The 25099-nt window shown below is 35.8% G+C and overlaps 1 protein-coding gene across 4 annotated transcripts in view; it reads right to left on the bottom strand.

Annotated features, from left to right (window-relative positions):
- The window catches only part of TFEC (transcription factor EC), a 235737-nt gene that overhangs the window by 162714 nt on the left and 47924 nt on the right, over window positions 1-25099 (bottom strand). For all 4 annotated transcript variants that reach the window (XM_016958062.4, XM_016958064.4, XM_016958061.4 and 1 more), the window contains exons 2-3: window positions 14280-14326; window positions 12999-13217 (exon numbers count right to left, since the gene is read on the bottom strand). In XM_016958062.4, the coding sequence (XP_016813551.4) occupies window positions 12999-13196 (198 nt within the window). In that variant the 5' untranslated portion in view covers window positions 13197-13217; window positions 14280-14326. The remainder of the gene's footprint in view (window positions 1-12998; window positions 13218-14279; window positions 14327-25099) is intronic.

Here is a 25099-nt window from a genome sequence, read left to right on the forward strand (position 1 = left end):
TGAATTGTTTATTTCTGGAATTTTGTATTTGATATTTTTAAACCACAGTTAACCATGGATAACCGAAAACAGCACAAACAAAACTGTGAATAAAGGAAGAATATTGTGCTGTAATACCCAGAGCAACCACTAAAAAACAAAACAAAACAAAACTATACAATGATATGGACTCAGAAATAGTGTAAATAAATCAAAATGAAACTCTGAAAAATGTTTAAATTATCTACAGTAAGGACAGAAAAGGGAAATCAAAGAATGAGAAACAGAATGAGTGAACAAACAAACAATAAATAAATAAACTGACAGACTTAACCCTTCACATATCAATAGTTACACTAACTGTAACTGATCTAAACATATCAATCAAAAGATAGAGATTAGCAAGGTGGATAAAAACATGACCAAAATTATAAGAAACTTGCTAAAAACATGATAATATAAGCAAATTGAGTGGATAGAAAAAGATATACTATGCAAACATTAACTTTTTTTTCTTTTTTTTTGAGACGGAGTCTCACTCTGCTGCATAGGCTGGAGTGCAGTGTCACGATCTCGGCTCACTGCAACCTCCCTCTCCCGGGTGCAAGCGATTCTCCTGTCTCAGTCTCCCGAGTAGCTAGGACTACAGGCATGCACCACCACGCCCAGCTAATTTTTCTATTTTAGTAGAGATGGGGTTTCACTGTGTTGCCTAGACTGGTCTCGGCGTGAACCACTGCGCCCAGCCGCAACCAAGAATAACTGTATTAGTATCACATAAAATAGACTTCTGAGCAAAAAGACTTAAGCAGAAACAAAGAAGGCTATTACATAATAGTGAAAGGGTAAATCCACCAAGAACACCTAGGCATCCTACTGTACATGCACCAAACAACAGTTCATCAACATATATAGAAGGAAAACTGAGAGAACTGAAAGAAAAATAGACAAATCCACAATTTTAATTGGCGATTTTAATACCCTATAACTGTTAAAGTAACTGATCTTAAATTTGAAAACAATAAATTAATCTTTAGGCCCAGATGACCAAACATTAACTAAGAATTGGCACCAATTACACAGAATCTCTTTCAGAAAATATCATTTAAATGAATACTTCCCAACTTATGTTATGAGATCAGCATCACCTTGATACCAAAACCAGACAAAAACAACAAAAGCAAGAAGGAAAAGAAGAAAGAAAGAGAGGAAGAAAAGGAAGGAAGGAAGGAAGGAAGGAAGGAAAAGAAAATTACAGATCAATATCTTTCATAGATTTAGAAGCAAAAGTCTTCAGCAAAATACTGGCAAATTGAATCTAGCAATGTATAAAAAGAGTTCTTACACGATACCAAAAGCACAATCCATAAAATAAATATTCATTAAATTGGACTTTATCAAAATTAAAATGTTTTTCTCTGTGAAAGATCTTGTTAAAAGGATGAAAAGATAGATAGGGAATAAATATTGGCAAACCACATGTCCTACAAAGAATCGGTATCAAAAATATGTAGAGAGAAAAACTGATCAAGTAAGGAATTCGTTTCACTGATCTTTACATTTTCTACACAGTTCTCTTCTCTTGCAGATTTACAGGATTTAGCACAAGATTCTAGTAATGACTGCACCATGTTAAATAATTAGGAAAGTAAGGTTCTGCTAACTGGTAATCCTGAATAGCAATATGTGGTAGATTTTTACAGTTAGGGTACCCAATGAATCACACCTCCCTCTATCCACTCCATTATGCAGTCTTCTCCCACGGCGACTCTAGAGTTAGCCATGATGATTTGGCTGAAGGGACAACATACAAGTAGAAGTTTAAAATAATTTCCACATTACGACCAGTCCCCTTTCTTCTCACTTTTAGATCCACATATGAAGAAGCCAAACCATACTGCTAGAGACACACGGCTCAGCCAACAGTCATCAGTCAGTCTCAAACAAGACTTTTGAGTGAAGCTGTCTTAAAATATCAATCTCCAGGACACTCACCCAACAAGATGCAGAATGGAAGCAAGTGAATGAAACTAGCCCATATTGCTAACCCAGAGAATCATGAAGAAGTAACATAGTTGTTTTAGGTCACTGATTTTCATAGTTGTTGGTATTGCAACAATGCGTAACTAATACAGCATATTATTACTAAATGTTTAAATTGTACTTAAATATAAGCCAAAATAAATGGGTTAATCCAATTGTGTAGTTGAGTGCTTTCATTTCAACCTTTATTTTAAAAGCCTTTCATAATGATTCTAACTTTTTAAAAATCTGAAGTGTTTATGATGTTCTGAGTGTTTTGGAAGAGATTAACAGCATCAATGTAGATGGTATGGGAAATTAAATTTATACAGAACCTAATTTGTATATTGTATTTTTAATTTACCAATACTGACTATAGCTCCAATTTCTGCCTGCCTTTGTAATATCAAATGGCTAAAAGTTAATAAATTCAGAGTTTACCCAGAGGCAATTAATATATTTTACTAAATATACCTTTATACAAAGAACCAAGCCTTAAACCATTATAGACTGTGGTCTCTTTTTCTTATCATCTATTTGAAAATAGTCTAAAAGAGAAGATCCAATTGCCAAACATGGAGATCAGCACTCTTAAAAGTTTAAAATGTTCATCTGTCATTGTAATTTTGCCAAATCATGTTATTAAGAGTAATTTGTGAAATTTACTATTCAAGCTATTATTTAGGTCAAACAATCTAGTAAGCACATTAATATGAAAAACATCCCATTTTTCAGCATCTTAACTGCAACAAACTTTAAAGTATGCCAATCTTCATGCTTTAGGGCATAATTTGGTTACCAGCTGGGGTCAGGAAGAAATTTTCCCCATAGTGTAGTATTGCCAATTACCATAGGTGTAGAGCGAACAAGAGAAAGAGACAGGGGGTTACTTGGTTCTCTAGAGCATCTGGTATTGGATGCATTCTGAGTGAGAATTCAGGATAAGATGAAACATTCAATTGTCCCTCTATGTCAATTCCAATATTCCTATGAGCTGCCAATATGACACGGCTGCCACAAGGGAGGGATTTTCTACAGAACAGATGTCATTTACAGTATTATGTGGGCTATCTATCTCAACAAATAATTGCTTGGCACTTCTGCCCTATGGCAAGGGTCTGAAAATATGTTAGGGTGAGAACACACCATACAAGCAGATGGGCATAGATAAAAGAAAGAGAAAGAGCATACTGAGCCTGAAATGCATGTGTAAAAGCCAGATGGGAGGACGGAAGCAAATGTTTTTTTTTTTCTTATCTTTAGTGACTAAAGCCCCAAACCAGGATTTTCCAGCTATTAGTTATTTAGAAGTTCTATTTTAAAATTTCTTTAAATAAGAATGAGTTGCAGGAGGCTCCAATTTATTGAAACAAAGAAACATTGCCTTTTTGGTATAAACTTCAATTCACATTTGAAAATGATTGCATTTTGCTTAAGCCCTGACACTGATATGAGACTCCCAACACCAATGTCCCCCACTTTCATGCCCCCCCCAAAAAAAAGAAAAAGGAAAAAACTAGGCTGGGATAAGAGGATGGACACAAAGACTGACAATGAATGACAAAGGACAATTGAGATGGGACTTGCCTGAGAGAGACAGCAAGAGAGGAAAAAAAGTCCTTTTAAAATATCAATAAGAGAATCAAAGAAAGCAAGATCCTTTTTCTGATAAAAGGGGAAAAGTTAATAACAGTGAAGAAAGAGAAGGGAATTGCAATATGCTCCTACTGTAATGGAAGAAAAGAAGATGAAGGTAGAATCAGAAAGTAACAACTTTAAATAAGTTTAACATATATGTTACTTTTACACTTTACACAATCTGTGGATTAAAGTTTTAAAAATATTCAAACTACTTGCCCCAATAGTAAACCTGACTGGCTCTTTAAATAATTAGTTGGAGAAAGAATAGGGGTGTTTTTGCTCACAAGAACCAGCAAAGAAATTTTCACTTTTAAGATACGTTGATTGCAGAAAAGACCTTGGGGGGAGTTGGGGCAGGGGGGCAATAATGAATGTATTGTAAATTATTAAAAGGCATTAAGTTATATCTCAAAATTAGAAAATGCTTGACGGCATTATTGATACATTTTTATGTCTGAAATGGGATGCAAGTAATAACTGAAAGTTTTCTAGACAAAAATAAGTTTGCCATTCAGTAATGTCTGAAAACTGTGATTCAACTGAACATTTGTTCATATGTTGGAGCTGATTCAAAGATGACTCTTACAGAAAACTCTAACCATTGCTTACTAGTATCCTTTTCTATAGTCTTTTAATCTTCAGGAACACTGGAGAAATTCTTTAATTTTTATCATAAGATATTAGTCCTATCACATGTTCCTCTGTTTTCAAAGTTTAATAATCAACCCTTAATTATTAATATAGAAAAACAGGATACAAGTTTCTCATGGAAAATATAACCTCAAATTTTTCTATCTGGCTTCTAACTATAGTCTAGCTTAGAAAAGTATAATGCGGGAGAAATTGCCTAAGGATCAACCATGTGATTTATTTACTCTTCCCAGCACTCAAAGCAAAATAGGTCGGTGGGAGGGTTAAGGATACACCACCCCATTTCAGCTCACTTAGGAATTGGACTTTTTCTGAAAGAGAATGAGAAGCCACTGAAGAGCTTTCGTTGGTGTGTTTGTTTGGAAAAAGGGTATCATAGTCACATTTAGATGATGACTGATCTCTGAGGATATGTGGTAGAGAAAGATTGGATAGGAACGAGATTGGACCCAAGGACACCAATGTGGAATATTGTAAGAATACAGAAATAATGATGACAAATAATGATGACCTTGATTAGGGTGGTAGCAGCAACAATAAAGGAAGGAGGATAGATTTGAGAACTATTTACAAGGCAGATTCAACAGGATTTGGCAATAACAAGAATGAAGGAGACAGAATGAAAGGATGACCCCAATTTTAAGGCTTGACTAAGTGCATGGATAAGTATTCCAGTTATGAAGTACACAACACCTAAGAATAAGCAAGTTTTTCATTTCATTTACACTTGTGGCAGCATTCAGAGAAACTAGCTTATTCATTTAGTTTGGGTCTAAATATTGAATTTGAAGTGGCATCTATGTAGAAGAGGATGGATACTTGAATGTGTAGCTCAGAGGAGGGCTATAAATGAGACAAATATTTGTAGGTTGTTAGCATTTACATTTATCGAAGCAGTGTTAGTGGATAATTTTGCCTGTGATAGTATGAAAAGTCAAAAGCAAAGAAATCCAGAAACAGTTTTAAGGAAAACCAAATATTTGGTAAGCACCTACTGTGCTCTAGTTCTGGAGCTGCATCTATCAATAAGATAGGCAGGGTGAGATAATAGTGTGCTATTTTCAGAGACTTTTAAAGGTTGTGTAGAAAATAAGACAGGCATGGTAATAACGATTACCTGAAACTGGCAGAACATTTTCAGGGAGAGGCCAGAAGTGAGACAAGCAAAGGAAAGCCTGAGGGAACACTTGGAGCCCCGGGGAAGCAGAGCAGGAAATGGGAATAGGTCTCCACAAAGACAAAAGCAGGGAAGCTGTGATCACTCAGAGCCAACCAAGACACCAGAAAGTGGAAAGTTCGTTTTCTCTCTGGTAAGTGTAGTAGAAGATGAAAAGTGATTCTGCCAAAGCTGCTGCTTACACAGGATTCAGAGCAGTCAGAATGGACAGGTCTCAAAAAAGTTGTGAAAGACAATGACTTGAACCTAAACTCTAGAAACCTGAAAGGACAGCAGGAAGGATGGGTAGCTGTTCAATCTAGTGAGCAAAAATAATAATTAACAAATAACCAAGACATGACATTTCCTTATATCTTGCACTGAATCTCTTAGTTTCTATAGTTAAATATTAATATTAAAATGTAATGTGGAATAGAAATTATACTATTTCTGTTTTTGTCAATTATCTATATCTGAAATTTCAGCCACAGGGTCAGTTAACACGTAGAGACACCGTTATTCATTCGGTGGCAGCTACTAGAAATAATTAGTATCTATGTCTCCGGACACGCATATTTAAAAGATAATTGAAAATGAGGAGAGCAGTTTGCCACTGAAAATTAGCAAAACAAAGTTGTTTGTTGAGTATATATTATTTTAAAAATCTAAAGAAGTATTTTTTAATCAATGCCATGATGCATTTTCAAATAACTATAGGAAATTTAAAGAGGTCGCTACTAGTTAAAATAAACTCCTAAAAGCCTTCAGAAGAGGAGACATACAAGAAAAATTTGAAAATGGACAACAGTCTTTACATTTACAGAGGAAGATTATGAAGTTAAAGGTGACCAATTTTCTATGTTTCAAGATAAGTAAAAGGAAATTATACTAAAATTGCAGGTCAATAATAGTGAAGAAAAGGGTGAACATTAATATTCTAACTTCTCCAGATCCTGCAATTTATTATCCGAAGGTTGTCTGATTCTCTCTGCTTTATTACCTAAAATCAAGACAGACCCAGAAATGAAGGTATTGATTAATAAGAACCACAGTGCCAGACTGCCTTCTACTTGAGGACTCTAAGAGAACAGGTGACTCCCACTCTAATTTCCCTCGGCTTCAGTGAGGCATTTTCCTCCATTAGTAAGCTCTTGGGCTATCAAGCTATTTCACAGGGTATTAGATGCTGAGTCTCAGGCGTATAATATATGTTATTCAGACAACACAATGGGCATTATGTGACTTCTCTAAGTTTCTTGATTATGGTGTTGATCAAAATGCTTATAAAATTAGCATAAGCATGGCTACCATTTCAGTTCATCCATTACTCATTATCAGAGAGTGCTAGATACATTTGCTCAAGTCCGAACCATGCATTCCTTACATTTATAACAAAAGGGAACTCTGGGGGAAAATGTTTTCATTCTTATTTGAAAAACATTTTTACAGATAATGCACAGTTGTTTTTACTTTTTCAGCTTTGCAGTTTCTCTAATTTCTATCCCTTTTAAAGTCCCTCTATAGGCAGAGGGACTTTGAAGTATGTAAAGTATAATATACAGTCCACTTGACATAATTTTTTAAGCCTGTATTTCACAAAAAAAAAAAAAGCTAAAGTTTTAAGAGGTCTTTGAAATAGATGACTTCAAAAGGGTGTTCAGCGTAAATGTAAATGAGATTTATATCTGGAGGAGATGATCAAATCCTACAGGTTATTTAACAAATTTAAAACACCCAAAGCACAACTAGAAAATGAGATCTAAACATCGAAGACTTAGCTACTGAGGCTGTGATTGAATATTTTTTCACTGCCTTCTCGTGTTCCATAAGTTTTACCTCTGTGTCAGGATTAATATCCTCTATATACATCTCTTGGTATTTTTTATATTTTGAATCCGACCTCCATTCCCTGCAGCCCTCCAGCCCTATGGCCCCAGAGAAAAGGAAGGATGAATGCCAATGCTGGAAAAAGGAAGATGTAAGAAGTTTCTAGAAGACCAAGAAATCATATGTTTTCTCCAAAAAAAATTATAGAAAGAGGAGAAAGAAAAACCAGGAGGCAGACATGAGAGTCCTGATCCCCTATTCTGGCACAAAACCACTAGTACATATGCGGTAGAGAGTTTGCAAAAGGACAGAAACCCCAATGTATCCACTACCACTGCTTTAATAAAAGTAAATGTTAATAACCTACAAATATTTTTCTCCAGTTAATAGCCTTTCTCTGAGCTACAAATCCAAGTATGCAACTGCCTCTACCTAGGTGCCTCTTCAAATTCAATGCAGTCCAACAGAAAAAAGAAACATACACAGGAGAAGCACCTTAGTGTTGACCTAAATATCCCTGCAGGCCCCCAGTGGATGAGGGGCAGCAACCAAAATAGTCTAGCCTGGGCTCTGTGGGTGAGACTCCAGATCCGTTGGCATTGACCGCTGATGTTGATGCTGCTAGGAAAACATGCTATGAACCTTGTTAGCCACAGACTCAGCAGCGCAAGCCAGCAGGAAGGCCAGTGGCAGTCAGAGAAAGAAGCATCTCGGAGGTAGCCATCCAGGTCAGAGGACATAAGCACATGAAAGCTTTGCCTCACATCCATGAAAGTCTGAGTGTTTGCCAAAAAGAGACAGATTTAACCTTAAAGTCACCACTTTACACAAAAAGGCTTTGAGACATTTAACTGGGAAGTTAAATTTTCATCCTAATATCCTCTCCCCAATTAGCAAGCTCCTTTTCCCCATCTCTTTCCACCTTCCATTCCCGAGTAAGATGTACGTGTTGATAGAGTGGTGGGGAATTCAAGACGTTGTAGAAAAGAAAGAATTTCTTTTCTTTCTTTTGTAGAAAAGGTAGAATTTCTACCTCTCTACCTTTATCAACAAAATTAAAGTCAGCATTCCAAGAACATAGAGCTTCCCACATAGAGTATCTCTATTCACATTCAACACAGGGCTGACATATGACGTTGCTTAGAAAGAAACAGTTTCCTACTGATTAAAGAATATCTCTTATTTTAAATACTCTAAAAACTGTCTCATTTTACTCTTTAAAATAAATTAATAAATACTTGTTGAAACACATTACAAGGTCTCATGAAGAAGTTTCACAGCATTTAAAAGACACTTATCACAGTGTAAGTCTCTAAGGCTTAGAATCTTTCCAGTAATGTGCCTCAACACTTAAAGTGTCAGCTGACTGATGACTTCAGTTTTTTGTTTTTTGTTTGTTTGTTTGTTTGTTTTTTGAAACAGAGTTTTGCTGTCACCCAAGCTGGAGTGCAGTGGCACAATCTTGGCTCACTGCAACCTCCACCTCCCAGGTTCAAGCAATTCTCCTGCCTCAGCCTCCTGAGTAGCTGGGACTACAGGCACATGCCACTACGCCCAGCTAATTTTTGTATTTTTTTTTTTTAGTAGAGACAGGATTTTTGGCCAGACTGGTCTCCAATGCCTGACCTCAAGTCTTTATGTCCACCCGCCTCAGCCTCCCAAAGTTCTGGGATTACAGGCATGAGCCACCGTGCCTGGCTGACTTCAGACAGTTTCAAAGTGGGCAGTACCTTCATAAAGTCACGGCAGACAAAAAAAATCTCAGCTTTTTGAGGCAAGAAATGTAATCACGTAGTTTTGAGCGAGCTCTGAAATGTTGGCACATGCTAGCCAAAAGCAAGGTTGACCAAATGCACCCAGGGTGTCTGTTTACATATCACTTTTGCAGAGTCTGAAGTCTGTTCAACACACGTTAATTTTTCTTTTAATTGCATAGGCTGATCCTGTTCCCCATCAGAAACAGAATTTCCTACCTTAGATTTTTTAAATGTTTAAGATTTAGAGACTATATTTGGGTCGAACCAACTTTAACTGTTCAAAATAAACTTGACAGAGTTTTTACCTTAATGGACAATATGAATCCAAAGCTCTCCATCCTACAGATGCGATTTAAGAGAACTAATCACCTAGGGTGTTAAATGGTGAAGACTTAACTAAGATAATAAGAGCAGAGGCATCATAATGACCTGTGTTATAGCCACAAATTGAGATAACTGCCTGGCTTATGCAATTACTTGGAGGCCATGTCTGTACAACCCCTTTTGCCTCCCAATTCTAATAACAGACCATCCCCTCCCTCTCTCCCTACAGCCATCAAAGCGAACACCTGACTTCTAAAAAAACTAAGCATAGCACTTACCATCTTGGTCCTAATGACCAGGCCAAGGGCTAGACATGCGAGCCAGCAAATGTTCCCTAGAATAGTTCACACTGGAGCTGAATAACATTAAATACTTATTTTCCTTGATGGCAAGCTGTGAAGATGTGAGCCTGGAGGGACTGAAGCCTATACTGTTTGCTGCAAGGAGGAGCTGGTCTGAGAACAAAGACAATATGCAGAGAGCACAGATGAGACCTAGAGCTGTTCCTAGTGATATTTGAAGTTCTGGCTCTAGTCATCCCTGATATCAGCTCTCTTTCCTGGAAATAGCAGCCAACAAATTCTCTCTGTGATTTCATCTACTTCATACTGGGTTACTCTTACCGGGAATCATCAGCGTTTTCAATAATAAAGCTAGTGAGAAAGTAGTGAAACCCAACAAAGCAGACAAATAAGAACCACTAGGTCATAGTCAGAGAACAGTAATGTTGGTGCTAGTCATGCAATTTTGAGATCATTTCTTAAAATCTCTGAGCCTTAGTTCAAAATCTGCAAATGGGGCTTCCAGCTACTGAACTAGATTACTGAAGAATTAGAATACTATATGTAAAGTGATTAGCATGATGCTTGTCCCATAGCAATTGCTTACCAAGTGCTAAAAATATATTGTTTTATCATGAGGCTGTGAGGATAATGATGAGGAGGACTCAAAGAAAACAAAGATTATAGAACTCAGAATCTTCTACAACTTTTCATTAAAACTCTACTGGCTTAAATATTTTTGAGGAAAAATAAAAACTGCAAGCACTAAATAGAAAAATGTAATGAAGTTAGAAATAATTATAAACAGAACATTCTGATTATTTTAAGACGCAAAGGTATTTTAAAGCTCAACTTACAATAAATAAGCATTGTTATTGAAAGTTTACTCAAGGTCAATGAAATAGTCTTATTTTTAAGAAAAATTGTAATATGAAAAATAAAGCAAGTATTATTGATGTAGCTACTTCCTGAAAATGGAGCTGGCAATACTTGTAGGCCGAATTCAAATGTCTCCACAGTAACAAAGCCTTCCTTGACATCACCAAAACCATGTACGATACTATACACCACACCAATGGTGCACAGCTTTTCTTTCATCGAATTTATTTATTTCCCATTCCACACTATAAAACCCTCCTAGCAAGGCCTCTTTTTTCATATCTGTACCTTTAAAATGTAGCTCAATAACTTGGTCAAAAGCAGGTGCTCAAAATATAGTATTAAAATTAGACTAGATTTTAGATGTACACTGAGAGCATGAGACTTGAATTCCAATCTTGCTTCTGCCACTTACTAGATGTGCTACCTTGAATAAGTCACCAACTATAGGAATATATCCTCATAGTGTTTGCTTTCAAAGTTACCTACAATAACCTCCTACCCCAGTACAAAAATTCCATCTCAATGCATTTTCTACCTACACACACTGTGATAGACCCTCTACAAAACGTAATCTTCAGTCAAACTTCATAAGCAGTTTTTGGCATAACTATTATCTTTCACATTGAATAAGTCAACAAAGCAATGCTTTATAAAGCCCACTATCAGACAGCCAACAATGCAGACTCAGAATTCTAACTTTAAAAAACAGTCCTTCCCAAACCTGACAAAAACAAGAAATGGGGAAAGGATTCCCTATTTAATAAATGGTGCTGGGAAAACTGGCTAGCCATATGGAGAAAGCTGAAACTGGATCCCTTCCTTACACCTTATACAAAAATTAATTCAAGATGGATTAAAGACTTAAATGTTAGACCTAAAACCATAAAAACCCTAGAAGAAAACCTAGGCAATACCATTCAGGAGATAGGCATGGGCAAGGACTTCATGTCTAAAACATCAAAAGCAATGGCAACAAAAGCCAAAATTGACAAATGGGATCTAATTAAACTAAAGAGCTTCTGCACAGCAAAAGAAACTACCATCAGAGTAAACAGGCAACCTACAGAATGGGAGAAAAATTTTGCAATCTACTCATCTGACAAAGCGCTAATATCCAGAATCTACAAAGAACTCAAACAAATTTACAAGAAAAAAACAAACAACCCCATCAAAAAGTGGGTGAAGGATATGAACAGACACTTCTCAAAAGAAGACATCTATGCAGCCAACAGACACATCAAAAAATGCTCATCATCACTGGCCATCAGAGAAATGCAAATCAAAACCACAATGAGATACCATCTCACACCAGTTAGAATGGCCATCATTAAAAAGTCAGGAAGCAACAGGTGCTGGAGAGGATGTGGAGAAATAGGAACACTTTTACACTGTTGGTGGGACTGTAAACTAGTTCAACCATTGTGGAAGACAATGTGGCAATTCCTCAAGGATCTAGAACTAGAAATACCATTTGGCCCAGCCATCCCATTACTGGGTATATACCCAAAGGATTATAAATCATGCTGCTATAAAGACACATGCACACGTATGTTTATTGCGGCACCATTCACAATAGCAAAGACTCGGAACCAACCCAAATGTCCATCAATGATAGACCGGATTAAGAAAATGTGGCACATATCCACCATGGAATACTATGCAGCCATAAAAAAAGATGCATAGTATGTCCTTTGTAGGGACATGGATGAAGCTGGAAACCATCATTCTCAGCAAACTATTGCAAGGACAAAAAACCAAACACCGCACGTTCTCACTCATAGGTGGGAACTGAACAATGAGAACACTTGGACACAGGAAGGGGAACATCACACATCAGGGCTTGTCATGGGGTTGGGGGAAGGGGGAGGGATAGCATTAGGAGATATACCTAATGTAAATGACAAGTTAATGGGTGCAGCGCACCAACATGGCACATGTATACATATGTAACAAACCTGCACATTGTGCACATGTACCCTAGAACCTAAAGTATAATAATAAACAAAAACAGTCCTTCCTACACACTACACCACTTCTCTGTGCTTTAAAAGTCTTGGAGTGTTTTTAAAATTTTTCTCTCTATTAATAATCTTCATTATGGCATACTACAATGATTGATTCAAATAGCAAAATGAGATGATATAAAACTTCTTTGTAAAGTATAAAGTGCTCCAAAATATCAAGTAGTAGTAGTATCATGACAATGATGTAGATGATAATGATAATAACAGGAAAGGGAAAAGTATGTACTTTGGGTTCTTTGTTGCATTAATATTTCCATGCTGAATATTTCCATGCTGTTAAATGGGTCAGTTAATGTAAATTGTAGCCACTTACTGGAAATTGGGAGGAAGCCCTGAGTTTTTATTCTTATATTTTTCCTTCAATTTTTTTAGTACAATTAAAACGGACAGATTTTCAGAGGTAGTTACTATACTTACTTAGAAATTACGGCTGTATATGTATACAGATACATACCCTGGTAAAGGATGGTAATTGACTTGAATAAATTTGTGGTCTTGCTGGGACAAGTCTATGCAACACTGGTTTGTATGAAAACTGCATGTGGAACTCTGTTCTATGGGCACTGATTTCCTGGCTGATTTGAAGTCTTCTCTCCTTTTCTCCTAATTGTTCTTTCAGCTGAAATTGAAGTCCAGTTAAAGCTTGTAACATATTTCTCTTCTTTTCTTCTCACTATTAGTGGATTTGGAAAAAAAGGAGCACTGTAAAACACATACAAAATATTTTATCACCTGAGACTACATACTATAAAATAAATTTAGTAAATGATAAGGGAGGTATTTGAAATAGAAAACAAACTCATTATTTAATGGTTATGGTTCATCCATAAAGAGGTAATTCTTAATGTTCAAGTTAAAAAAAAAAAAAAGATGAGAAGAAACAGTTGGCATTCAGCTAACAATTGTGTTTGGAGATTTGTGCCTGACTTTGTTATTCTGAGCAAAGCCAGGTACCAGTCTCTTGGGATTATGTACAAAGGCAAGAAAAAAAGTGGACATGAACAAACCTCAAAGGTGACTGCTGGGTTAATAAAACAGTCTGTTTTCTGTTCACCCACTCTTGCTCTCAGTGTGCAAGTATATTAAAATATGTCAAAAGGAAAACCATTCACTGTGCAAAAATAATTCAACTACAAGTCACAATTTCCAGCTGGTGGAGTGCCTTAGTGTATTTAAGTGCACTAACAAGTGACCCATACATCTCCCCGGATGAAAGTTGTATCCTCATTAAATGAGAAACAAACACAAAATAGGAACAACTGTCACACAGAAAAACAGACCACAATGGATACCGCATTTCCCACACTCAATTTCTGGCTTGAGCTATGGCAGACTGAAGAACAGTGCTGTCCTGGAAGTAACCTCTTAAAAGGGACTGAAAGTAAAACAAGGAAGCTGTTGGGGGACCTAAATGTCTTGCTAATAGCCACCCAAATTCTCATTCAGAGTTTCTGGGAAAATATCATTTTCTTTCTGGGCCCTAAAAACTCCCATATTAGGTAAGACATTATATAATAACACTAATGTGAAGTAACTGGAATAAACAGACCCAACCCCCAAGGAATTTAGAATTAATGCTGTAAGTTATATTTTTAAATAACTCTGTTAGATAAACTCTGGTTTTAGTGTTTATAAGATATCATACCACACCCTGGTAAATGATGGTACTTGATTGAATAAATTTGTGGTCTTGCTGAGACAAGTCTATGCAACACTTTGTATGAAAACTGCATACCTTTTACTTTCTGATTTTCTCTAGGGAACTAAATCATTGATAGGACTCTGAAAAGAAAAAAAAAAGAGAGAAGTTACTGTTTTTTAACTTTAATAATACTGTTCTTATTTGATTCATACGTTGTACATTATTATAAGGCAAAAACATACATTGGATGTTCAATGTGATACGTTGCATCTTATACACAACAGGACATACAATAGGAGCATGTGTCTCCAAAAGGCAGATAGACAATATCTGGAATAATAAGGGAACACTACTTGAGAGCAAATAACTGATTACAAAAGTATGGTACTAACAATTATTTCAAAGTAAGGTAAGATGTTCCACTTGTATACAGGCAACACCTTTGTTCAAACATTTTCATAGCAATTAGCACACACTAATTTCCTGTTTACTATCCCCTCCCTTCAACTAGAATATAAGCTCCTCAGGGTAAAATTCATTGTATGTTATTTCTTATATCATTAGAACTAGTACAGCCTCTGGCACATAATACAAACTCCAAAATTATTAATTGGTTGTTTGGCTAACTGATTATAGCTGTACACATGACAACTGGTACCCAATATTGAATTGTCAACCTCCTAATGGAAGACAGTAGAGGAACTGGAAAGGGAAGATGTTTCTAGAAAGAGACTAATGTTTTCTATGACAAACTGTAGCCCAGGAGCAATGGATATATGTATAGAAAAAAAGAACCACACGGCTCTAAATTATGCTTTAAACTAGAATATATAAAACAACCATTAAAACAAAATTGAAGCCCAATAGAGGAATGTAGGTAATAAGGGATCAGCAAACCAATCTAAAGAAATTAAAATGTCTAGGCCCAGAGTAATTATGTGAGCTTGGAAACAAGAAAAGTATTTGAGGAACCAAAGTTAATGATAAGAAAAACTTATTAAAATAGGAAAAGATAGATTTTAGAAACCAAGAGCTAGTGAGCTTGATTTTTAGGTGTCATGAAATTCTAAAGCAGATTGATTATTAAACAGCTGGTCTATGAATTCATGAAAAATAAAGTGGAATTCACTAGGAGATAGGGAGCTGGACTCAAGAGAGTACTGCATGAAGACAAAAGTCTTTGGTTCATATTCTGAATGTGTGCTTCCTCTTACTTTAATGATTTTTCCTTTTCCCTATTTCTGCCAGTTAAACTATATCTCCCCCACTGCCACAATAAGTACTAACTCCTAGTACCTGTAAATATGAACTTATTTGGAAATAAGGGTCTTTGCAAATGTAATTAAGGTACACATTAAGATGAAGTTATATTAGAGTAGGGTGAGCCCTTAATTCAATATAACTGGTGTTACAGGAAGAGGGGAAGAGACACAGAGAACATGGACAGAGAAAGAAAAGAATCCCAAGTGATGAAGAAAGCAGAGATTAGAGTTGTGCTAGGAGGCAAGCTTGGAATTCTCCCTCTAAGCTCTCAAGAAGGAACACTCCTGCTGACAACTTGATTTGAGAATTCTGGCCTCCAGAACTGTGAAAGAATAAATTTCTCTTGTCTTAAGTCACCCAGTTTGTGGTCATTTGTTATGATAGCCCTAGGAAATGAGTACACCATCCTATAAAAAGGAGTCGGTGATATATCTTCGCCAGGTGATTGTCAGGAGGATTATAATAAAGCATAAGTAAATATTAATTTCAGCAAAGCTTTTTACTAAGATTCTTATAATGCGCTCACTGATAAAATAAATCTGTGTGAGCTCAATTATTAGTTAGGTTCAAAGTTGCTAAAATTGCCATTCCCAAAGACAGCTGATTAATAATTCAACATAAACTTAATCTTTCCCAAAATGTTCACTTATGGATATACTGAAAATAACTCTCAGGTCTCAGATTTCTATCATTTAAGGCCCTTTATAGACAAACGGACACAAGTTTTGGAAAGTCACCTGAAGTAATAATGTTAATGATGGACACAGAACCTTTCGTTCATCATTAGTTGTTCAACATATTTACAGGACTTAGAGAAGTACATAGAATGGATGCTATCCAAATAAGGGAGAAAAAAGTAAGTTGGGAAAAATAAAAGTAACACATTTAAAAAGAAAACTCTTGTTATCTTAGTAAATTTATTATCCTAACAATATAATTTAGTAACCATTATTAATAGTAATTTGATACTTTAAACTTCAAACAGTGCTTCACACATAGTAGATACTCAGTAAGTTACTGTTATTATTATTAGTATGATAAGCTAGAATGATGGGCCAAACCCACTTCAGCGAAAAACACACAATATTTCATTTGGGCTCAAAATTTAAATGGATATCAGGTAGAAAATATCCAGGCTCATCATTAACTCACAGGAAATAGATTTGGAGATTTCAGTTGATCAAAGCTTCAGTGAATGCATCTAAACAGTGTTTTGTGAGACCTCTAAAACAAAAATAAAACAAAATAAACAACAAAGGTGAGAATTTAGGATAAATCAGTAGATGTACGTAAGCCCATGACAATTTGCAAAGGGCAAGCGTAAGGGGGATTGTTTTTCTAAAAGCAGCAATTCTCCTCTGTACATTTGAGAGATGTTCTGGATGCTGAGGGCATCTGGATGCTGTGGGGGTGAAGTTCCAAGGGAGATAGAGAGTTTCTGCACACTCCCATCCTACACTTCCAGAAGATGAAGAGACGTAGGTCCCCACGGCATGCGAATCTGAGGAAGAAGATCTCTTGGTGAAAGACCTTTCTTCTGCCACCTAGAAACAACTGACGCTTCACAAAAGCAGCATCCGAGAAATGCAAGAGCGGTAAAAAATTATCAGAGGCTCCCTCGGTTGAGACTGAAGCATGCAAAGAAGGATGACAGAAATGTGAAGGAATCAAAGAAAGACATCAGCTAGGAAGGGACATTGAAACATCTCACTCTCAAAGAACCAAAGGAAACCCCCCTCCCCGCCACCCCCCAGTAATGGGGAGAGAGGACATTTGACAGAGAATGAAGACAAAGACATCAGAAGAGAAAAATCTCCCCACACATTGACTGTCATGAGCATGAGGGACAGCCAAGAAAAGTAAGGTAGATCTAATGTCAGTAGTGTGGTCCTTTGTTAATTAACCTTCCCTTTTTAAAAGCTGTTAGAGGTATCACATGTAATGTGGAACCTTCTGGATGTTAAGATGTATTTTTCTATATATTGACTAGGAACACGGAGCCTATAATACTCATCACAGAAGTAATTCAGGCTCTTTAGACCTCAGTTATTTCTAATACATGGTTTCAGACAGTTTTGGATACAAACTACACTCGTTTCCTGTGGCTGCTTTTAAAAAAATTTACCAAAAACTTCGTGGCTTCAAACAACATACATTTTTTGCTCTTATACTTCTGTAGTAGAGAAGTTTGAAAGTAGTTTCCCTAACCTAAAGTCAAGATGTCAGCAGGATAGAGCTGGCTTTTTTAGGAGGCTTTATGGGATAATCCACTTTCCTGCTTTTTTCAGATTCTAGAAGCTGCCTATATTCTTTGGCTTGTGGCCCCTTCCTCCATCTTTGAAGTGTGTCACTCCAACCTCTGGTTCCATGGTAAGATGTCCTTCTCTTTTACTCTGACGTCTGCATCCCTCTTATAAGGACTGTGTGATTGCTTTGGGTTCACCAAAGATAACCCCATAAAAATCTCCCCACCTCAACATCCTTAACTTAATCACATATGCAAGTTTCTTTTGCCATGTATAGTAACATCCACAAGTTCCGGGGATTAGGACATGGACATATCTGGGGGTTCATTATTCAGCATACCACATCCACTTTAAAAAGAAACATTATAGGGAGAGAATATAGTATAGAGTGAAAGCATAAACCAGCTTGCTTGCTTCACAGACACTTAGAGTGCTTTTTATATGCCGGATGTTTTTATAAGTGCTTAACAAATATTAGTTCATTATTACTCTCTACAGCCCTAAGGCATAGGCATAATTATAATTCCCCATTTTTCTGATGAGAAAGCTGAAGTACAGAAAGGATAAGTTACTTGTACATGGCTTTGTGGTTACTTAGAGCTGATATGAATCCAAATCATGCCTCTTAACTAGGTGACCTTGACACAGTATTTTCACTAGAAAGAACATATTTTACATGGTTGGTGTGAGTATTTAAATCAAATAATGTATATAAAGTGTTTATCACAGTTCTTGGCTCAAAATTTACTCATTACATGGTAGATAGTAAAATAACTATGTAAGAGACATCGACCAAAAAAATGGAAAAGAAGAATAAAAATGGTTAGGGAACTAGAAACACTATCATCTTAAAAATGGTAGTTTAGCTTGGAGAAGAAAAGAAGTATATGGGGGACATGATAGCTGTCTTGAAATATGTGATGAACTTTCATGTGAAGGAGAAGTAGATTTATTTTAATGTTCCCCCATAAAACCAAACTAAAACCTAAGGGTGGAAATTACATGGTGATAAAATCTGGCTCAAGAAAAAAGGAAATATCTAATAATTAGAGTGTTACACCAATGAAAAAGGCTGCCCCAGAGTTTTGTAAGCTTTCAGTAAGTTGAAATGTTCAAGCACAAGCTAAATGACTCTCTGTAGTATATAAAATAGAGAAAGGATTTCAACAATGAGAGGAATATTAAAATACATTCACGCATTTATTCAGCAAACATTTACTGACCATCTTCAGTGCACAGTGCCTGTAAGGCCCCTTACAACTCTAAAAAATAATAGAATCTACTATTCTATGAATGAGCAAATAAGAGCACATGTCCCCAAAATGTACAGAATTTCTGGCTGATTCTCATTGAAGGGTCTACTGATTCTTTCAATCAGGTTCTCTAGTTTGTCTGGCATAATCTGCAATAAGCTTTATTTTCGCAGTCACTTATCACTAGTCACAGGAAGACTTTTTCTACAGTAAAGAATCAGTTCTTAATGGGAAAATCACTCAATTTTATATTCTGATGAAAGAGACTTTTCTCGAAAGGAAAGAAAAGGATTTTATTTCATAATAGTTGTTTTTTCTTTCAATCTATGCAAACAAATGTAATAACATCTTTTAACCAAAAAATAAACAGAAAAAGAGGATTCCTCTCATTAATGTGGAGCATTTGCCATCCTTGAAAGAATCCAACAAAAATAAACCACTCTGTTGGACCCACAAATAAATTAATTATGGCGGAAACCTATTGAGTCTGATTTGTCCTGGGAACTATTAAGAGGTCGCCTACCTACTTCTCATTTAATCTGCTTGACTAAATAAGATTGCTTTGTTGGAGAATTACCTGAATTACACACAGAATCCAAGAAAGTCTCCAATTAATGACCAAAATGTCCCCAGTGTCTATACCATCCATACATTTCACCACCTAGCAGCTGATGGCATTTATTACACAGCTGTTAGTAAGTGTCAGAATTAACCAGACAATAGGACAGACCTCTCTGTGATTTTTGCTGCTTACAATACTTTCTTAGCAGAAGATACAGAATAGGAATAATAATAACCCAAATACAAGTTGATTTTAATGAGCTCTTACCATGTGATGGTATCATCATAGGCAATTATTTCAATGACCGTGTCAAGCAGGAACCCCTCTTATCCTATCTAAAGAATGTGATGGAGCCAAAATTAAAACAGGGATGTGGAGTTCTCGAACTGTTATTGACTGATAAACTGCTTCCAAAATCTTTAACCCTTTCCCTAACAAAGACGAATAAGTTAGAAGAAATACTGAAAAGTAATTACAAATCTGTATTTTGATCTCTTTTACAGAAATAAACAGTGTGCCAAAGATGGGATTAGAACCTAGTTCTCTAGATACCTATGGTCCAAATAGCTACCAATTAAATTAAATGTAAAAAGCATTCTCAGCCCTGTGGGCCAGCCACATCACTGAGTTATTAAGTATCATGCAAGATTCTGTATAGGCAAGAACATTGCTCTAAAATATGGTAAATTTCCTTCTCTTTCCTTTCAAAATGCCCCAAGGCACTCGTATACATTGTGGACACCACCGGCCTGAAAATTCTCAGTTGAGGGAAAAAGAAATTCAAAATCCTTGAATTTATAAGAGCACTAAAAGCATCTAAAATGATAACTATTTTGCCCCTTTAACACCAAAAGATTAACTGATTTTTATTTTTCTCTTAGAGTTGACCTTTACTTAACCCATGGCATGCCAAAGTTATGGCCTGAAGCAATTTTTTCAGTGACTGCCTTGACTTGGGACAAGAATAGACATTTCACTCAACCTGTCTCTGAATCATCATTCCATATCACTACTGATGGTCAGTCTAACAAAGAAAAACCGTTTTCAACATTTAGAAAACACTAAAACTTTCTGTTGAATTATTTATTCCCTCCATTTCAAATACATTCGGACCTGCAAAATGTTTGCAAATTCTAAAATTATCAAATGTTTTCTCAAAGTTTTTATTAAGCTCTTCAATAAAACGTTTGTATTCAGTTATGTATAAAAAATAATGAGCTCATTGTGCCTGCATCATAAAAAGCTAAAACCATTTCTTTTGATCAGTTGACTACCTGCTGGCATCTTTTCCTAATGGGGAAATTAATTTTAAGGCTTTGTGGTACCTCTTTTGCCCCCTATATAAGTCCTGCACCTACACACAATTGTTCAGGACACTCTCACTATTTTGAATGTAATAAATGAGGTATATCTAAAGAATTTAGACATGATTAGTGGTGTCTAACACTTTTCCTCTAACAAAAACAAATTCAATAGTTGCATATTATGAAAGATTACAAAACGAAAGAGAAACGTGCAAAGATACAGTAGGAGGTATTTAATTTAGAGATTAAGAATTTATGGCTATAAGCGCTGGGAGGCACATCTGTGAGTTATCCAAGGGAGAATGCAGATTCTTTGGAGGTTTATAATGACACAAATAGCTATGTTTCTGGGCTGGCATAAATGGGATCCTGGTTATAGGTCGGCAGCATAATAAAATAACTATCTGTGTCAAAAAAAGTCTAGCTCAAGGATTTCTACAAAAAACTTTCAATGACAACAGTATTTATATGAGCATAATTTAATATTAGCACAAGCATTTTATCGTGGATCATCTTTACCTGATTTTATTTCCTGAGCAGCATTGATCTTTAGAAAGTCAATGAAAAATGAATCAATATCTACCACACATTAAGCACTTTGCTAAGCATTTTATTTTTTATATCCTTCAATAAATTTATTAATGCTTCCCACTTTTACCAAATAGAGAAGCTGAAACTCAACAATCATAAGCAATTTGCTCCATGCTACACATTTAAGAAGTGGTATATTTAACCCAGACACATTTGACTTGAAAACAAATACCCCTAAACTACATTATACAGAAAAATAGTATTAGCAATAATTGAGAAAAACATGGATCCAGCCAATGCAATAGGTCCGGAAAGATAAATATGAATTAAAATTAATTTTAAAATATGCATTTATTAATTGTAAATGATACAAACTACATAGAAAATCTCTGAGAAACAACAAGAAAAATGAAATGAGAGCTTAAACACAATAAATTTAATGAATTAACCAAATCATACGTACAATATTTTGAATATATGTTTAAAAAACACTGAATTATACACTTTAAAAGTGTGAATTTTATTGTATGTAAATTGTATGTCATTAAAAAGTTAAAATGATTACACTAGCCAGTTAATATGGGGGATAAATGGAGTGGAAATGAGGACTATTCACCGATAATATAAATGTAAAAATTTGAACAATTTTTCTAGAGGGTAATTACATTTTATTTACCAAAATCCAGTTATTATATTTTTTAAATCTAAAGAGTTAATCAGAGATACGGCTTAGGTTTATATACAATAAAATTTATCATAGTCTTGTTTGAAATACGTCTCCCAAAAGGAATTTAAACAGTGGAAACTATATAAATCCAGGAATTTCTAAATATAGCTTGATACATCCATATAAAGTCATGGTTCAGAATAGTTAATTACATTGGACATGCTTACAATGCTAAGTAAAACAGACAAGATAAAAAAAAAAGTAACCAAAGGTTAAAAAGAAATCAGAGCTGCAGTGAATGTTATGAGAGAAGAGGATTTTTTTGCAAAAATATATTCGGTAAGATAAAGAAAACTGATGCAAAGGTGCACCTGGGCCTGGGAATGAATTCTTACATTTGTTGGTGGAGAATAGGCTGTGACTGGTATAACAGGGAGTCAAATGCTTTCTAGCTTGTTCTGTGTTTGTAGAACCCCTGTGTTTCAGGGAAGAAGATGGGCTGCTATTCCATATCACTTTTTCTCAGATAACCAAGACTTCTCCCTCCATGGAACCTTTGCAAAAGCTCCTTTCTCTCCATCTAGGAATTTTCTTTTCCTAGATTTTGACTTGGATGGCTCTTGATGCACACTCCACATTCACATCTTCACTGAAAAGTCACTAGTTCAGTCAGGCTTTTTCTGCCCATTCATAGCAGCATGGCATCACCTGGGAATTTGTTGGAAAGACAGAATTTCATGCGCCACCCAAGACTTACTGAATTTGAATCTGCATTTTAACAACATCCCCAGATGATTCTCATGCACACTAAAATTTGAGAAGCACTGTCCTTACAGTCTGTGATAGAGACTGCATGCCAACTCCCTGCATCATTTTCTCCATAGGACTTATGCATATCTAAAATTATTTATTTGCTTTCTTAAACATAGTTTCATTCGCGTAGAATTTGTTTTGTCTTTTGCCTATGTTCACAGTTCCTAAATAGTGCTTAATGTACTGCTGGGACCCAATGAATATTTGTTGAATGAAAGCACAGAATAGGGAGAGGTATAGTTCAGTAATTTTGATTGAAGAAATGCCATTTTATATCTTCACTATCTAAATAACTCTGTCTTTGGGGCCTCAACTATTGATTAAAGCTATAAGAGCTAATAAATTGTGTTCCAGTCCAATGCATCATGTGCCTGTAATATTTACTGGTTCTATAAAAAACCCTACCTAATAACTTTCAGAAGGATAACCAGTATTATTATATGTAAAAATAAAAGTAGGTTGCTCAAAAAGTTAGAGTATTGCCATGTGACTCAGCAATTGCTCTTCTAAGTATACACCCAAGAGAATTGAAAACAAATGGTCAAACTAATCTTATACACAAATGTTCATAGCAGGATGATTCATAAGAGCCAAAAAAGTAAAAACAGCCCTAAATGTTTATCAATGAATGAATAAGTCTGCAAAATGAGGTATATACCCTCAATGGAATATTATTCATCCATAAAAAGGAATAAAATACCATTAATGTTACAACATAAATGAACCTTGAATATATTACATTAAGTAAAAGAAGCCAGATACAAAAAGCTGCATTTTGCCACATATTGCAAAAGCCACATACATGAAATGTCCAGAATAGGCAAATTCATAGAAACAAAAAGCCAATTAGTGGTTGTCAGAAGCTGGAAGGAGGGAGAAATGGGGAGTACCTGCTAATGGACACGGAGTTTCTCTCTGGGGTGACGAAAATATTCTGCAATTAGATAGTGATGATGGTTGACATCATTGTGAATGTACTGGAAGTCCTTAAATTGTACACTTTAAAATAGTTAAGATGGCGAGTTTTAGGTTATGTGAATTTCACTTCAACAAAAAATAAATATATAGAAGCAAATTACTATTTTAAGACACAGTGGCATTAAAATATATTGACTTGCTATCCAGAAATTTTGTTTTACAGACTCACTATTTCAGAGGTCAGGGTGCCAAATGATTAATATTATGTGACGATTATCTTTTTCAGATAGAGATAAGACAGGGAAATAAGGTAAAAGAAATGAGTCTGGGATTTGCCTAAGCCAGGACTCAAATTCCTTTGATCCTTGGCTAAAAGCCCTGATTGGTCCAAAAGGTCAAATGGAAAGGAAAAAGCAGTCAAGAATAAATCAGTAAAATAAAAAATTCATTAAAATGTAGCTATTGGGAGGAAAGGAAATAACCTTCCTTTCTTCTACTAAAGAGTGAATTGACAACCTAATTTTCCGAACAGGTAACAAATGTATAGCTGTAGCTAGGTGCCCAGAATTTCTTCTCTACAGGGAAATGTTGGAAATAAATTATGGAGGAGTCTTCAGACTTACTGAAGCCACTGAAATTGTAATTGTTGTTACAATTGCAAGGGTTTATTAAAGATCATCAGGAAACTTGGCATTAAAAAAGTGTTTGGATAGATAAGACCCCTGTTTGCACTTTAAGCCTTTACTGTTAATTACATGTTACTGTGATTAAGCACTTCAGAAGTGACTTTTATGAACTGTGCTATTATTTCATTTAATAAGAACTTGTTATAAAGTCACAGGTTAGCAAAAGTTCATTAATAAGTTCAATGTTTGGAACTCAAAAAGCATTTTCCTATGGAGCAATGTTAGCCATGGTGGTTAGGTTTCTATGTAAGTGGGGTCTAAGAAATCAGGTAAGCCATACACACCTGCTCCCGTAACACTAAACAGCACACTACACGTTTTAAAAGATTTCCATGGAAACATGCATTCAGCATTCTGGGACCAAGATATCTCTTCCCTCCACTGCATTAGTGATGCTTGTTCATTCATTCATCACTGAATCACTCATTCAACAAGCATTGGCAGTGTCTGCTATGTACCAGGCCCTTTAGCAAGTTGTATTCCTTTTCATCTGCCAGGTAGCAGGATTTCTTCAACTTGGAGGAAGTAACCATTGGCTTAGCATATGAACTCCAGCATAAGAAGAAGCAGAAGATGAGGTTCTAGGGCAAGTAGAAGCAATGAAGGTTGAGGACGACTGGAACAAGGTGATGGCAAGTGAATGATTATTTAGCCCAGCTGCCTATGCCCC

Source organism: Pan troglodytes, chromosome 6, assembly GCF_028858775.2.
Source record: "Pan troglodytes isolate AG18354 chromosome 6, NHGRI_mPanTro3-v2.0_pri, whole genome shotgun sequence".
NCBI classification, from domain to species: Eukaryota; Metazoa; Chordata; class Mammalia; order Primates; family Hominidae; genus Pan; species Pan troglodytes.